Below are 14,498 nucleotides of genomic sequence, written 5' to 3' on the forward strand. Positions count from 1 at the left end.
AGTTAGTCCTTGTGTTTCAGCTTACTCTCTCACGATGTACATGTGTATTGGTGTACGTAGGTGACCAGTTGAAGTCAAAGTCTTACAATAAGCCTTTGTATCTGATTACCAAAGAAATGTAAAAAAAAAAAAAAAGTTTATCAAATAAGCTGTTCATACCTAGAAGGGTTTTCTGTAACACAAATAAAAAGTGTAGTAGTGGGTGTTCTTCGGTACTGTTTATCTATTTATTTTTCTCCGAGTACCGATAGGATACGATAATTGCTCTGGTGCGAAATTCAGATACCTAGTCATTCATTTCTCGAGCCACAAACAGGCAGACGCTACCCAGTAGTGACACAGATTGTACCCTCGCATTTATTTTAGGGAAACACTGTGTTTGCTGTTGCTTAAGCAGAATTACACTCTATTGTTTTTTCGAGCTCCATTATCATGACACTTCATCTCTTAGATTTAACATTTGGAAGCAGAAAACTTTTTTTCTGTGCGTGGCAAGATTAGCTGGGTACAGCAGTAAGACCGCAAGAAATTGAAGAGCTCCCTAGTAATGGATACTTATGTTGAGCAATTTCAAACAAGTTTCGAGCACAACGTCTTGTAAGACGACTAGCTCTGCCCATGCCTCCCTACCGGTGAGTTGGTGGGGGAGGAGGGAGGCGGAGAGTACTGGTCGATTCTCTCCGAAGACCTTATATAATACAGCGCGCGCATCGTAGGTCACTAGTCCCCCAGTCCCCTAGAAGGCTCCAGCAGAAATGGATATCGGCAGGGTGAGTCACCCGTATATATGCTGGTTCTTTTGTGATAACCTCGTTAAGCAGTCCATCTGCTACCGTTACTGTCGTAGGTATTAGCACAAGACTGTCGTTTTGCATTTTAAAGGACTGGAGGACTTCGAACACAATTTACATATTCACTTATCACATTTTTACAAGTAACATATGTCACAATCTGCAAGTTGGTTTATATTAACTTCTTTTTATTTTATTTTTGTGACCTGTCCAAGACATTTTACTAAATGAATTGCAGTATTTTGTTTGAAACGCTTTCTCAGATTCATTATGTATCTATCAAATAATTAACGCTCTACTTAACGAAAGGAATAAACAGGTTGTTGTGGCACGTAACTCATAAATGTAGACAGTGGACAACGTTATGAGAGGAGAGATTCATAAATGTATATCGACAAGATACGGTCTTACGTCTACAAATGTCCATCGTATAAGTAAAAGACCAATTTCACTAACATCAAGGAATGCACTTGGTTCATGTGAATGTTCTAACCAGTATCAGTACACGAACAGCAAGAGAAATATCTGTAAAGAAATATGTGTATGAACATTCCCTCCCTGCTCACAAAAATAGCAACCTTAGACCTCACATTATAAATTACAACTCCAGTAATACTTCGTGGACAGTAGTTAATAGCCAGGTGAGTATATTTTGTGCCTAGACAGTAAGGAGAATTCATCTTCGAAAAAAAAAAAAAGCAGCATCCTGAAACGACACTATGAAGTCGATTTCATTTGAACTTCTACAACTCGTGGAGAGAAACTTCTCAGTTTACTCATTTATGTTCTTTTTGTTATTAAGAGTTAGGGGGAAAGCAACACCCCGCTGCACCTACAATCAGTACCATTCTGTAGTATTGTATTCTGGTGTAACTTACTTATCGTTGCAAGAAATTTGCAGTAAGGCTACTGCTTTAAGTTGACTCACGAAGATATTGTACAGCAAAGCTAGTTCGAGCACCTCATCATAGTATATGTATTCTCTGCATCAACTCGCTTTAAACAGTTCGTTAGAATTGAATTCAACCTAGGCATTCGTGAACAATGATGATTTGTTACTAACGGGAAGTTTCTTTTTATTGATGCCGCTTTTTCACCTCTGGAAATTATTTGTTACTGTGAAAAACATCAAGAACCATCGTGGTTCTGAGTTTGCTATAAACTGAAGAATTCCTTGTAATTGGCCACGTAGGTCGTTCCAATAGACAGATGAAAGCAACGTAATGCAACCTGCAATAAGAGCATGTCTAGTGCAGCTCTCCACTAGAGGATAACTTTATTTTACAGTTCACTAAACTGAACATTTAGCTCTGCCCTGTAATTAGTTTGATTTAATGTGGCTGTCCATGCTACTCTTTCCTCTGCGAGCCTCTTCATCTCGCAATAACTTTTGCAACCCATCTCCGCTTACTGTATTCATCTCTTGCTCTCCCTCTACGATTTCTAACAACCACACTTTCCTCCAGTACTAAGTTAGTGATGTCTTGAAGTCCCAGAAGTGTGCTATCAACCGATCGCTTCTTTAGGTCAAGTGGCACCACAAATTTCTTGTCTCCCCAGTTGTTATTCAGTACCTCTTCATTAGTTACGTGACCTACCGACCCAATTTTCAGCATTCTTTTGTGGCAGCACATTTCTAAAACTTCTATTCTCTTTTTGTCTAAACTGTTTGTCGTCCATGTTTCACCTCTATAGATGGCTACACTCGATAGAAATACTTTTAGAAATGAATTTCTAACATTTAAATCTATTTTAATTGTTAACAAATTTCTCTTCTTCAGGAAAGCTCTTCATGCCATTGTTAGTCTTCATTTTACATCCCGTTTACTTCGGCCATCATCAGTTCTTTTGCTGCTGTAATAGCAAAACTCGTCTTTTAATTCGACTGCATTCCATTATCCTTGTTTTGGTTTTGTCAATTTTCCCCTTATATCCTCCTTTCAAAACAACGTCCGTTCCATTCAAATGCTCTTCCAACTGCTTTGCTGTCTCTGGCCGAATTACAATGTTATCTGCAAACCTCAAAGTTTTTCTTTCTTTTCCCTTTCTTATGTCTTTCCCCTGAACTTTAATTCCTACTGCTTGTTCAACGTACAGGTTGGATAACATCAGGGACAGGCTACGAACCTGTCTCACTCCCTGCTCAGTCACTGCTCCCTTTCATGTCCGTCGACTGGAGTAGTATTTATTCATTTATTGCTTACTTAGCCCTACCTGATTAGGGCCTAAGGCCATCTCTTACAGTTAACCCGGAACAGCACATACCAAGGAAATTACAACAATAAATTCGCCAAACCGAAATACTACCATTGGATTGCCATAGGGTACAGTCTGACTCATCACTCCATATCACTCGTTTGCAGTCAGCCTCCGTCCAATGGCTTCGCTCTTTACACCACTTCAAGTGTCGCATAACAATGACTACAGAAATTCGTGGAGTATGAAGAGATGCTCGAACACTGTGTCCCAGTCTTTTTAACTTGTAACGAACAGTCATCGTGTCGATTGCTGGAAGCACTTTGGAACTCATGGGTCATTCTTTCCAGTGATTTCATACGATTTCTTACAACGACTCTTCACAATGCTCGGCGGTCCCTGTCCGTCACTACGTATGGTCCGCCTGTTTATCGTTTAGCTGTGGCTGATCCTTCGCGTTTCCACTTCACAGTCACACCACCAGCAGTCGACATTCAAAAACCCAGTAGTTCACACGCTTTCAAATCTAAACTGAAGAGCATCCTCGCGGGCCACTCCTTCTAGTCTATGATGATGATGTTTGGTTTGTCGGGCGCTCAACTGCGCGGTTATCAGCGCCCGTACAAATTCCGAACCTTTGCTCAGTCCAAACTCGCCACTTTCATGAATGATGATGAAATGAGGAGAACAACACAAACACCCAGTCATCTCGAGGCAGGTGAAAATCTCAGACCCCGCCGGGAAACGAACCCGGGACCCCGTACTCGGGAAACGAGAAAGAGACCGCGAAACCACGAGCTGCGGACTCTAGTCTGTCGAGCAGCCTCTTGAAAAGTTAAAGTGATCCCTACGTTATAATGTTGACTGCGTTTTCATAAACTTGTAGTCTGTCGTCCTTTTAGGATTTATAAACAATTTATTTTATCTATTAATACTTTTCTGTTGTAATTTCATGTACTGACACGTTCTGTGGCTATGGAGATTTGTTCCTTACTTTGGTCATGCGCAACTAGACATGTAAAATAAAATTAATAAAATATTAGCAGCTGTGGAAGGGTTTTAGATCACACTTACGACTTCTTACTCATGTTATATCGAATGACTAGTCCACATACGAAGTCAGTGAGCTCTCTTGACAGACACATTCTGCTGTTACTGGTGCTCTACTGATAACATAACAGCGTCCGCCTCCTTTTATAGTGACTGTCCCACATCTAATAGTTAGTTCTGCATTACGTAGGGGCGCCCAGATTAATTTGATCGGGGAGTGTATGAGCGGTAAATTTCATGTGCACTAGAATTCTGCCATCATATCCGGGTGATGTGTGGGCTGTGGTGTACTATAATCAAGCACAACACGTGTACTGTAGGTCGCGACTGAATGCGAGCTGGAAATGATGGGTACTCCGTGGGTAATGGGAGGCCGCTCTGACTTCCCGTCCACCACTGACGGCTCATATGTTGTCACCATCAGCGGCAGCTGAAGAGATGTTCTGACATTCCCAAACAGCGTTCTTTTTCATAGGTTTCTTTTAGTGAGTGTTTTATAGAGTCAAGTATTTCATCCCTAGTACAATGTGTTCACGAGCTGTGTCTAACAAGGGGAAACAGTCGCTTTTGACTGTTGACTGCAATGCATACAGCTTCTTCGCCGCTAAAGACTCTGGGGTTCCTCCGTCGTGAAGCTGCTGATCACCAAGCGTTTGCCATCAGGGTTTTCGTCCGCTGAATTGGTATTTGTACGATTTTCATATTCTATTTCTCCGGTACTTACATTTCTGGAAAATATTCCCCTAGCTGAGACCTAGCGAACCGACGGTTGAAAAGCTAACAGTCCGCTAGTTGTTACTATATTGTACTAAAATAATTATCATTACACTACTACACTACTACAGAACCAAGAATGATAGCAAAAGTTTAAATATTACTTATGAGTGTATTAGGAATAATCGGTGATTAAATTGGCAGATGACTTGGAGACATACAGTGAGAAAAATTTAATACAGTGATTTACCTTTTCTAGCAGCAGCAACGATTCTAAAGAGGCAGGCCATAGATTCGGAATGAGCTCGGATGACAGATACTGGTATCTGGGAATCGTCTTACGGGACCAGCACCTGACGTTATGAGCTGAAGTATCGCTGGGTAAACGATGAACTTTCGCACGTTGCCGATGCTGTCGTTACCTCCCTCGCTACAAAGATTGTTCGACTCTTGCTGTGGTCGTCAAATCCGTCAGATCCCTCAATCATTGCAAACACCTGGGATGCCCAGAAATTGGCATGGTTGAGTAGAAGCAGCACCCCATGACCCGATGTTTGCAATGGTTGAGGGATCTGACAGATGTGACGATCACAGCAAGAGTCGAACACACTTTGTAGCAAGGTAGGTAGCGACAGCATCGGCAACGTGCGAAAGTTCATCGTTTACCCAGTGATACTTCAGCTCATAACGTCAGGTGCTGGTCCCGTACGACGATGACGGCTGTATCCTGCTACCGTTCGTTATCCACGTAGCGTCCGTTTCACTGTACAAGTGATCGGAATACTGACTAATCCTGTGTCCAGTATTGCCGTCGGATCGACCGCTGTTCACGTGCCTGTCCCTGCTGTCACGTCACGTGAAACTACAGGGGTAATTGCCGTGCTAACAGTCTTCGGTGTTCCACATGCCATCGTGCTGTCCATTTGGATGAACACACATCAAAAAATGCGTTGCATCACCTCGGTTCCGAGAATTCCGGAACCGGTACAGAAAATTGGAATAGAGATCAACATAAACATCATATCTGCCCTTTTTTTGCTCGTGAAACCACATACTGCACTTGTACCACCTTACAGCGTGACCTTCAGAGGTTTATGGTCCAGATTTCTGTACACACCGCTACCTCTAATACCCAGTAGTACGTACTCCTGTACTGATGCATTCGTTGTGAAATACTATCCACATGTTCATCAAGGCACTGTTGGTCCAGATTGTCCCAGTGTGCAACGGCGATTCCACGTGGATCCCTCAGAGTGGTTGGTGGGTCACGTCGTCCATAATATTTTTAATCTATCCCAGTCATGTTCGATAGGGTTCATGTCTAGAGAACATGCTGGTTAACTAGTTCAACGATATCGTTATCTTGAAGGAAGTCATTCAGAAGATGTGCACGATGGGGGCACGAATTGTCGTCCATGAAGACGAATGCCTCGTCAGTGTGCTGCCGATATGGTTGCACAATCGCTCGGAGGATGGCATTCACGTATCGTACAGCCGTTACGGAGCCTTCCATGACCACCAGCGGCGTACGTCGGCCCCACACAATGGCATCCGAAACTAGCTGGAAACCTCCCCCTTTCTGCACGCAGTGGAAAGTGTGTCTAAGGCGTTCAAACTGACCGGATTGACGCCAGACACGTTCCCGACAATTGTCTGATTGAAGGCATATGCGACACTCATCGGTGAAGAGAACGTGATGCCACTGATGAGCGATCCATACGGCATTTTATTGGACCCATCTGTACCGCACTACATGGTGTCGTGGTTGCAAAGATGGACCTCTCCATGGACGTCGGGAGTGAATTTGTTCATCATGCAGTCTATTGCGCACAGTTTGAGTCGTAACACAACGTCCTGTGGCTGCACGGAAGGCATTATTTAACATGGTGGCGCTGCTGTCAGGGTTCCTCCGAGGCACAATACGTAGACGTCATCCACTGCAGTTATAGCACTTGGACGGCCTGAGCGAGGCATGTCATCGACAGTTCCTGTATCTCTGTATCTCCTCCATGTCCGAACAACATCGCTTTGGATCACTCCGAAACGCCTGGACATTTTCCTTCTTGAGAGCCCTACCTGGCACAAAGTAACAATGCGGACGCTATCGAACCCCGGTATTGACCGTCTCGGCATGGTTGAACTACAAACAACACGAACGGTGTACCTCCCTCCTAGTGGAATGACTGGAACTGATCAGCTGTCGGACCCCTTCTGTCTATTAGGTGCTGTTCATGCATGGTTGTTCACATGTTTGGGCGGGTTTAGTGACATCTCTGAACAGTCAAAGGCTCTGTGATACTATATCCATAGGCAACGTCTATCTTCAAGAGTTTTGAGCGTATATTTTTCGCTGAGAACGAACCACATGCTTACTTGAAGTACGTGACTTGGCTGCACGCGTAAGCAACAAGTCTGGCCTCCTGCGTGCTATTGGAGTGGGGCTAGGGTCTGAAGGCGCTGATTGTGACCCTCCTTAAAAAAATGCAGTCCATATTCGTATTACAATTGTGGCACATTGATTAACGAGAGCACCAGTATCGAGAAACGATAAAGTGCAATCCTCTTAAGCATTACTCCTGCGACTGGCGATTTCCGATACAAGTTTACAGGCGTCTGCCCTTTTTACGCAAGCCTCTCACAAACAACAATCGTTTCAGTGAAATGTCAGCGCAATATAAAATTTTCTTACGCATAAAATCTACATCTGCTTTCACGGATTAGTTTCGAGGAAGCTTCTTAGCTCCATCGCTTTCTGAACCCACCTATGGTCCTCGCAACTGTAGGGTACATATTGCAGACATTTTTAGTGTATCTGCCATCCTGTTCCTGTTTGCAGGTTTCTCCCATTTATGCTTATATGTGTCGATTTTTTCTCGTATTATAAATATTTTAAGGTCGTTGCTAATGTCTTTGTTTCTTAGTCTACCGCCAATTAGCTTAGGTGCGGTCAAGAATTCGTCCCATGGGCCAGGCATTGACACAAATTCCGTACAACTCAACCTATCTGGCACATTTTCCTCCACCACCACGCCACGCTGTCTGAGCAATGCACTCTTACTGTGGAGGATTTGGTTTTATATTTCACATTCCCCAACAGTAGAGACAAAAACCAAAGCAAAGATTCAATATTATACAATTATTTTTGGCCTGCTGAAAACGTATATATATATATATATATATATATATATATATATATATATATATATATATATATATATATATATATATATATATAAGGAAAGTCGTTCTCACACATGCCACCTCATTATGGAGACATCGAAACTCTGCGTTCGTTAGGAAAGAAATGTGCAATGTGCACGTCCTGGTCAGTCAGCTACATTCAACTGAAACGTCTAACGGTCTCTAAAACAGCTGAGAGATTGGCAGTGCCCTCAAAGCGTGTAAAAAGCAAAACTTGTAATTTTTGCAAGACCGCAATGAATTCTTCAAACCTCGCTTTTTCCTTAACGCCAGTGAGCTTAGGGAATTAGCCTCTGTCAGAATGTGTCCACGCTACAACGCGATTTCCTCTTTAAATGCAACCCCGCCGGCCGCTGTGGCCAAGCGGTTCTAGGCGCTTCAGTCCGGAACCGCGCTGCCGCTACGGTCGCAGGTTCGAATCCTGCCTCGGGCATGGATGCGTGTGATGTCCTTAGTTAGGTTTAAGGTTCTAAGTCTAGGGGACTGATGGCCTCAGATGTTAAGTCCCATAATGCTTAGAGCCCTTTTTGAAGCCATCCCCAACAAAATCAGAAATAAGTTGTTTGTCCGCTTGCAATGCCCTGATGTCGGCAGGGCTAGCGAAGCACACTTGAAATACGAGGTCAGCAATACATTCTGAGTGTTCTAATTTTTCTTCCACACCTCATCTTTTCTTTAAAAATTGAACAATAACGAGTTTTAAATTTAAAAATCGGTCTACGCATGCCGCTTGATTTAGGCAACGCACTTTACAGTAATATATAAAGCCTCTATAGTCTTTGCTCAGCTTCATCGAAAACTGTAAGAAATATGGGCGACCATCAGCTCTAAAATGGAACGAAGACAATGGAAATTTGAGCAGGACCGGGACTCGAACACTGATATCCGCTTAGCGCTGCTTACTGCTCACGATAAGCGGAAAATTGTGTGTTGCTAGTGAATTAGTACGAAGGACTGAGAGTGTATCAACAGAACCTTCGATTAGCCTTGTTTGTACCTGAGCTGGCTACAATGCCATACATTAACACTGATGATGATTATGTTTGGTTTGTGGGGAGCTCACCTGCGCAGTCATCAGCGCCCACACAAAGTCGTAATTTTTACAGATTACAATCTTTACACAGTCCAATCCTAGTGACAGTCACGAATGATGACGATGAAATGATGAGGACAACAAAAATACCCAGCCATCGGGTGAAGAATATGCGCGTATGGTGTATGTTTACGGCTTCTGCAGAAAGTAGTGCTCCTCCTGCTATCAACGAATACCATCGATGCTTTCAGACTCGTCGAGTTCCTGATCGTAGATGGTCTGCCACAGTTTTCAACACGATATGTGAAAGAGGTATTCTTACAGTTTCCCATTTTTCTTTTGAACGTGTAGTTCAATAACCTGTTCGACAACTGCAACATGTTGTTGAAATGGTGCAGCGTAGTCCTACTGCCGGCACAAGGCGACTTACCGCACATACCGCTGTCCAACAAACACGTGTATGGCGAACATTACATGCAGAAACTAGTAGCCGTTTCACAAACAGCGTCTCCACAGTCTTCACACTGGTGACAATGTCACAGACTTGACTTATGTGACTAGTTAAACGAAAATCGTCATTTGCTTCCATTAATACCATTCGCTGCTGAAGTCACGTTTACACGGTATGCCGCCAACAACTCACGTAATAATCGTTGACGGTAGCAGGAAAATCCACGGGCTACAGTGGAAACCAGTTTCCAAGTTCACTTTTGAATTTGTATTTGGCGCAGCTTGATCATAACATGTTAACAAACCCAGCCATTTTAGATGAGCGAATGACTGGACAGAATGCTAGCTTTTTTTGTTTTGTTTTTTCTTTGGCTCTTCGAGAACGATCCGTTGGCCCCACTGACTGCAATGACGAAGCTTGTCCACGTTTTACGAGGCGTGTTGGGGAACATGTCAGCCGCACTTATTCTGATCGTTTGGTTGGTCATAGTAATTCAATTAACTGGCCACGAAGACCACCGTACCTTACGCCATTAGATTTTTGTTTATGTCAAAGGATGCAGGTTGAGGAGTACAAACGAGAGGTCAATAAGCGACATGAACTGCTTGGTCGCATCAAGGGCTCTTCTGTCGTCGTTATGGAACGTGCAGAGGCACTCAGACGAGCAACACAACATCGTCTCCCACAAATTCACAAATATATTGAAAATGACGGTGAAATATTAATGACGGTGAAATATTAATGACGGTGAAATATTCGAACATTTATTCTGAACCGTGCTGCATGTGTAATGTGACATCTGCTATCACGCTTGGAGACGGATTTACTTGTTATATATACGTATTGTATAATTGTACTTCGTGAAACGCATGCTATAATGTTTACTTACTGTTGTGCATGTGTACATGTTTAAACCTGAGAATGTACTGAATAACACAGAAACTAAATAACAGTTTACATTAAAAATTGTTAAGGCTCTCGTGGCCACTTGTTGACAAACTGCCTATTGGCTTTTGTCTCGGGTTCTTCGGTCGACGTTATCTAAAGATTTTACTGACGTTGTCAAAGCAAACAAGAAAGAAGAAAGCCTTAAGGTAAACGGATCCTAGCCTCCCGTACTGCAGCGAACGACCGTCGCAGGTAGAAAGAGGAGAACCGCACCGGAATTGACCGCGGAGAAGCCCTCGGACGTTGGCGCACCAGGTACATATAGACTGCGGCCGCGAGCTCGGCTCCAGTTCGTCACCAGCAATGGAGGATGAAGCTTCCACAATTCCAGCCACTCGTGCTGGCGAGACATGAGTAAAATCATTAGATGAACGTCGGCCAAAGAACCCGAGACAGAAGCCAATAGGCAGTTCGTCAGTACACATTAAATTCGGAATAGGGCATATGCCCATATGCAGTTTATTGCTCCAAGTAATAGTTTGTCACACCTCTGAATCTTGTGCATTGCTCCTCACACACGCTATACCGGGTGATTCAGCTGCCCCTACTGCTGACTTTCATGCAAGTTGTAATGCGTTCAAATACCCATGTGCAAGACTTACATATTCATCGATTGCTACGTGTAAACTATCAGTCATACAAAAGAAAATGAATGAGACGCTTTTGTAGGATACTGGGATGAGTTTTCACTAGAGACCGTAGTTTTAGAATTATTCAAGCAAAACGTACGAAAGTAACCTTCAAACGCGTTTTCTTTTTATTAATTTTAAAACCTTGGTCTCCAGCGAAAACGTATTCTAGTACAAAATTTAATTACGTTAACTTTCCTGCAAAAAGGGCATTTCCATTTTTTTTTTTCGTTATGGCTTTCACCTTAGCGAAAAAGATAATATGAAAATCTTGCACGTGGGTAGCTGAAGACATTACACGTTGAAGATTGAAGGCGTTGCGGGCTGCAGGAAACACAGTGCTAGGAGCAGCTGAATCACCCTGTGTAATAAATTCAACAGACTTGTGAAAGACTCAAGCTTGTTTAACTCCTTGGTTAGTTATCATGTCATACTTACTTCATTTGTTTCCTGTTCTCCTGTTTTCCTGTATCAAGTGTCACAGAATTCCCAATTCTTCTAGTATTTTAAATCCATATTGTATTTAATTAAATTTTGTGTTCTATTATGTAAACCAACCTTTACTTCATATATCATATAACTGAGCCATGGAACACATACTAAGCTGCACTATGTCGCTGTACACCATTTCTCAATTTTTACTAGTGTTATCAGTTGCGATAAAGGTTTTTCATGTTTAGGCAGATTCTTGAGTCATTTAAATAGTTTCATCTGCGCTAATAAATTATGTGGATTTTTCGTCTTACATAGCGTCTTACTGTCGATCGGTTTTGGCCTTGCTGTGTGCTTCAGGTGCCACTGGATAGCACTTTGGACAGGCATGTATTTCGTGCACAACTTTTTGCTAATGAACTTTCATATCAGCAACATGTAATTCTCTTCATACTTTCCCTGTGTGATTTCATTTGGAGTAATGTGAAAAAGGGTTAATGGTGTTAGGTGAACTTGAGCCCACAGTCATTTGGTGACTGACACAAACAAACAAACAAACAAACACACATACACACACACACACACACACACACACACACACACACACACAGACAGACAAGGGCGCGCTCGCGCGCACTGTTCAGTCACGGAGACTCAGCCGCCTGGTGTGGCCGAGCGGTTCTAGGTGCTACAGTTCGGAACCGCTCGACAGCTACGGTCGCACGTTCGAATCCTGCCTCGAGCATGAATGTGTGTGATGTCCTTAGGTTAGTTATGTTTCAGTAGTTCAAAGTTCTAGGGGACTGATGACCTCCGAAGTTAAGTCCCATAGAGGTCATAGCCATTTGAGCCACGGAGAATCATGTAATATGAGACCGACTGTCTCTAATAGCATGAACAGCTGCAGTAGTGAGGGTAATGGAATTCCTAATATTCCTAAAGATTGTTGGAAGGCAATTTCTACTTTGACATGCTGGAGGAGAGGCAGCTATTGATAGTGGCTTTCTTGGAGAAATCTCCCTATCACTTAGCAAATGCTTTGTACAGCGGTATCGTGAATTGTGTTAAATCTCTTACAGTATGTGCAAGTAGGTGTTCTTTTGTTTCCTTCTGACGTGTAGGATAACCCAGCATCTCGTCTCCCTTTTTGATAAATTGTTTTCTCGTCGCGAGAGCCGACGAGGTTCATGCCCCCACAGGGCAGCTTCGGTTGAACTACATCGCTGGCCATTAAAATTTCTACACCACGAAGTTGACGTGTTACGGACGCGAAATTTAACCGACAGGAAGACGATGCTGTGATATGCAAATGATTGGCTTTTCAGAGCATTTACACAGGGTTGGCGCCGGTCACGACACCTACAACGTGCTGACATGAGGAAATTTTCCAACCGATTTCTCATACACAAACAGAAGTTGACCGGCGTTGCCTGTTGAAACGTTGTTGTGATGCCTCGTGTAAGGAGGAGAAATGAGTAACGTCGCGTTTCCGACTTTGATAAAGGTCGGATTGTAGCCTATCACGAATCTGGTTTATCTTATCGCGACATTGCTGCTTCAATGACTGTTAGCAGAATATGGAATCGGTGGGTCCAGGAGGGTAATATGGAACGCCGTGGTGGATCCCAACGGCCTCGTATCACTAGCAGTCGAGATGACAGACATCCGCATGTCTGTAACGGATCGTGCAGCCACGTCTCGATCCCTGAGTCAACAGATGGGGACGTTTGCAGGACAACAACCATCTACACGAACAATTCGACGACGTTTGCAGCAGCATGGACTATTAGCTCGGAGACCACGGCTGCGGTTATCCTCGACGCTGCATCACAGACAGGAGCGCCTGCAGTGGTGTATTCAACGACGAACCTGGGTGGACGAATGGCAAAACGTCATTTTTTTCGGATGAATCCAGGTTCTGTTTTCAGCATCATGATGGTCGCGTCCGTGTTTGGCGACATCGCGGTGAACGCACATTGGAAGCGTGTATTCGTCATCGCCATACTGGCGTATCACCCGGAGTGATGGTATTGGGTGCTATTCGTTACACGTCTCGGTCACCTCTTGTTCACATTGACGGAACTCTGAACAGTGGACGTTACACTTCAGATGTGTTATGACCCGTGGCTCTACCCTTCATTCGATCCCTGCGAAACCCTACATTTCAGCAGGGGAATGCATGACCTCATGTTGCAGTTCCTGTTCGGTCCTTTATGGATACAATAAATGTTCGACTGCTGCCCTCGCCAGGACATTCTTCAGATCTCTCACCAATTGAAAACGTCTGGTCAATGGTGGCCAAGCAACTGGCTCGTCACAAGACGCGAGTCACTTCTCTCGATGAACTGTGGCATCGTGTTGAAGCTGCATGGGCAGCTGTACCTGTATACGCCATCCAAGCTCTGACTCAATGCCCAGGCGTATCATGGCCGTTATTACGGCCAGAGGTGGTTGCTCTATGTACTGATTTCTGAGGATCTATGCACCCAAACTACGTGCAAATGTAATCACATGTCAGTTCTAGTATAATATATTTGTCCAATGAATACCCGTTTATCATCTGCATTTCTTCTTGGTGTAGCAGTTTTAATTGCCAGTAGTGTATACACTCAAGAAGGGGAGGCAGGTGTTGAGAATGCGAGTTTAACAGCCCTTCAGAATCATATAAAAATAAATCTTACATCATTTCGTAATCCATTTAGCTGCAGAGCACAACCAACATATGTATGAAGTTTCATACATACCTTGATTCTCATTTCCTTTTAAAGGCTTCTATGGTTTGTAGAACGGACTTTCTAGGTAAAGTTTTGATCAGGAAATCATCTCCGAAAATGTTTCGTTTCGATGTAAAATAACGTGAAACAGGAGATCCCATTTTCAAACTCATTTCATATATAGTCGATACCTCCCAGATACGGGTCTTCATCAACACGTTACCTACAAAGTCTTCTCTACAAAACCTAGAAACCTGTGACAGGAATTGTGAAATATCCTGTAATGACCGAAAACAATTGCAACCTATGTTTCATTTCTGGAGAAATGCTCACCTAATT

General features: G+C 43.3%; 1 protein-coding gene across 1 annotated transcript in view; it reads left to right on the plus strand.

The window, feature by feature from the left end:
- The first annotated feature begins 729 nt into the window (after window positions 1-729).
- The window catches only part of LOC126284424 (flexible cuticle protein 12-like), a 32,024-nt gene continuing 18,255 nt past the window's right edge, over window positions 730-14,498 (plus strand). The window contains exon 1 of the mRNA XM_049983342.1: window positions 730-770. Coding sequence (XP_049839299.1) covers window positions 756-770 — 15 coding nt within the window. The 5' untranslated portion in view covers window positions 730-755. The remainder of the gene's footprint in view (window positions 771-14,498) is intronic.

This window comes from Schistocerca gregaria, chromosome 8, assembly GCF_023897955.1.
Source record: "Schistocerca gregaria isolate iqSchGreg1 chromosome 8, iqSchGreg1.2, whole genome shotgun sequence".
Lineage (NCBI taxonomy): Eukaryota > Metazoa > Arthropoda > Insecta > Orthoptera > Acrididae > Schistocerca > Schistocerca gregaria.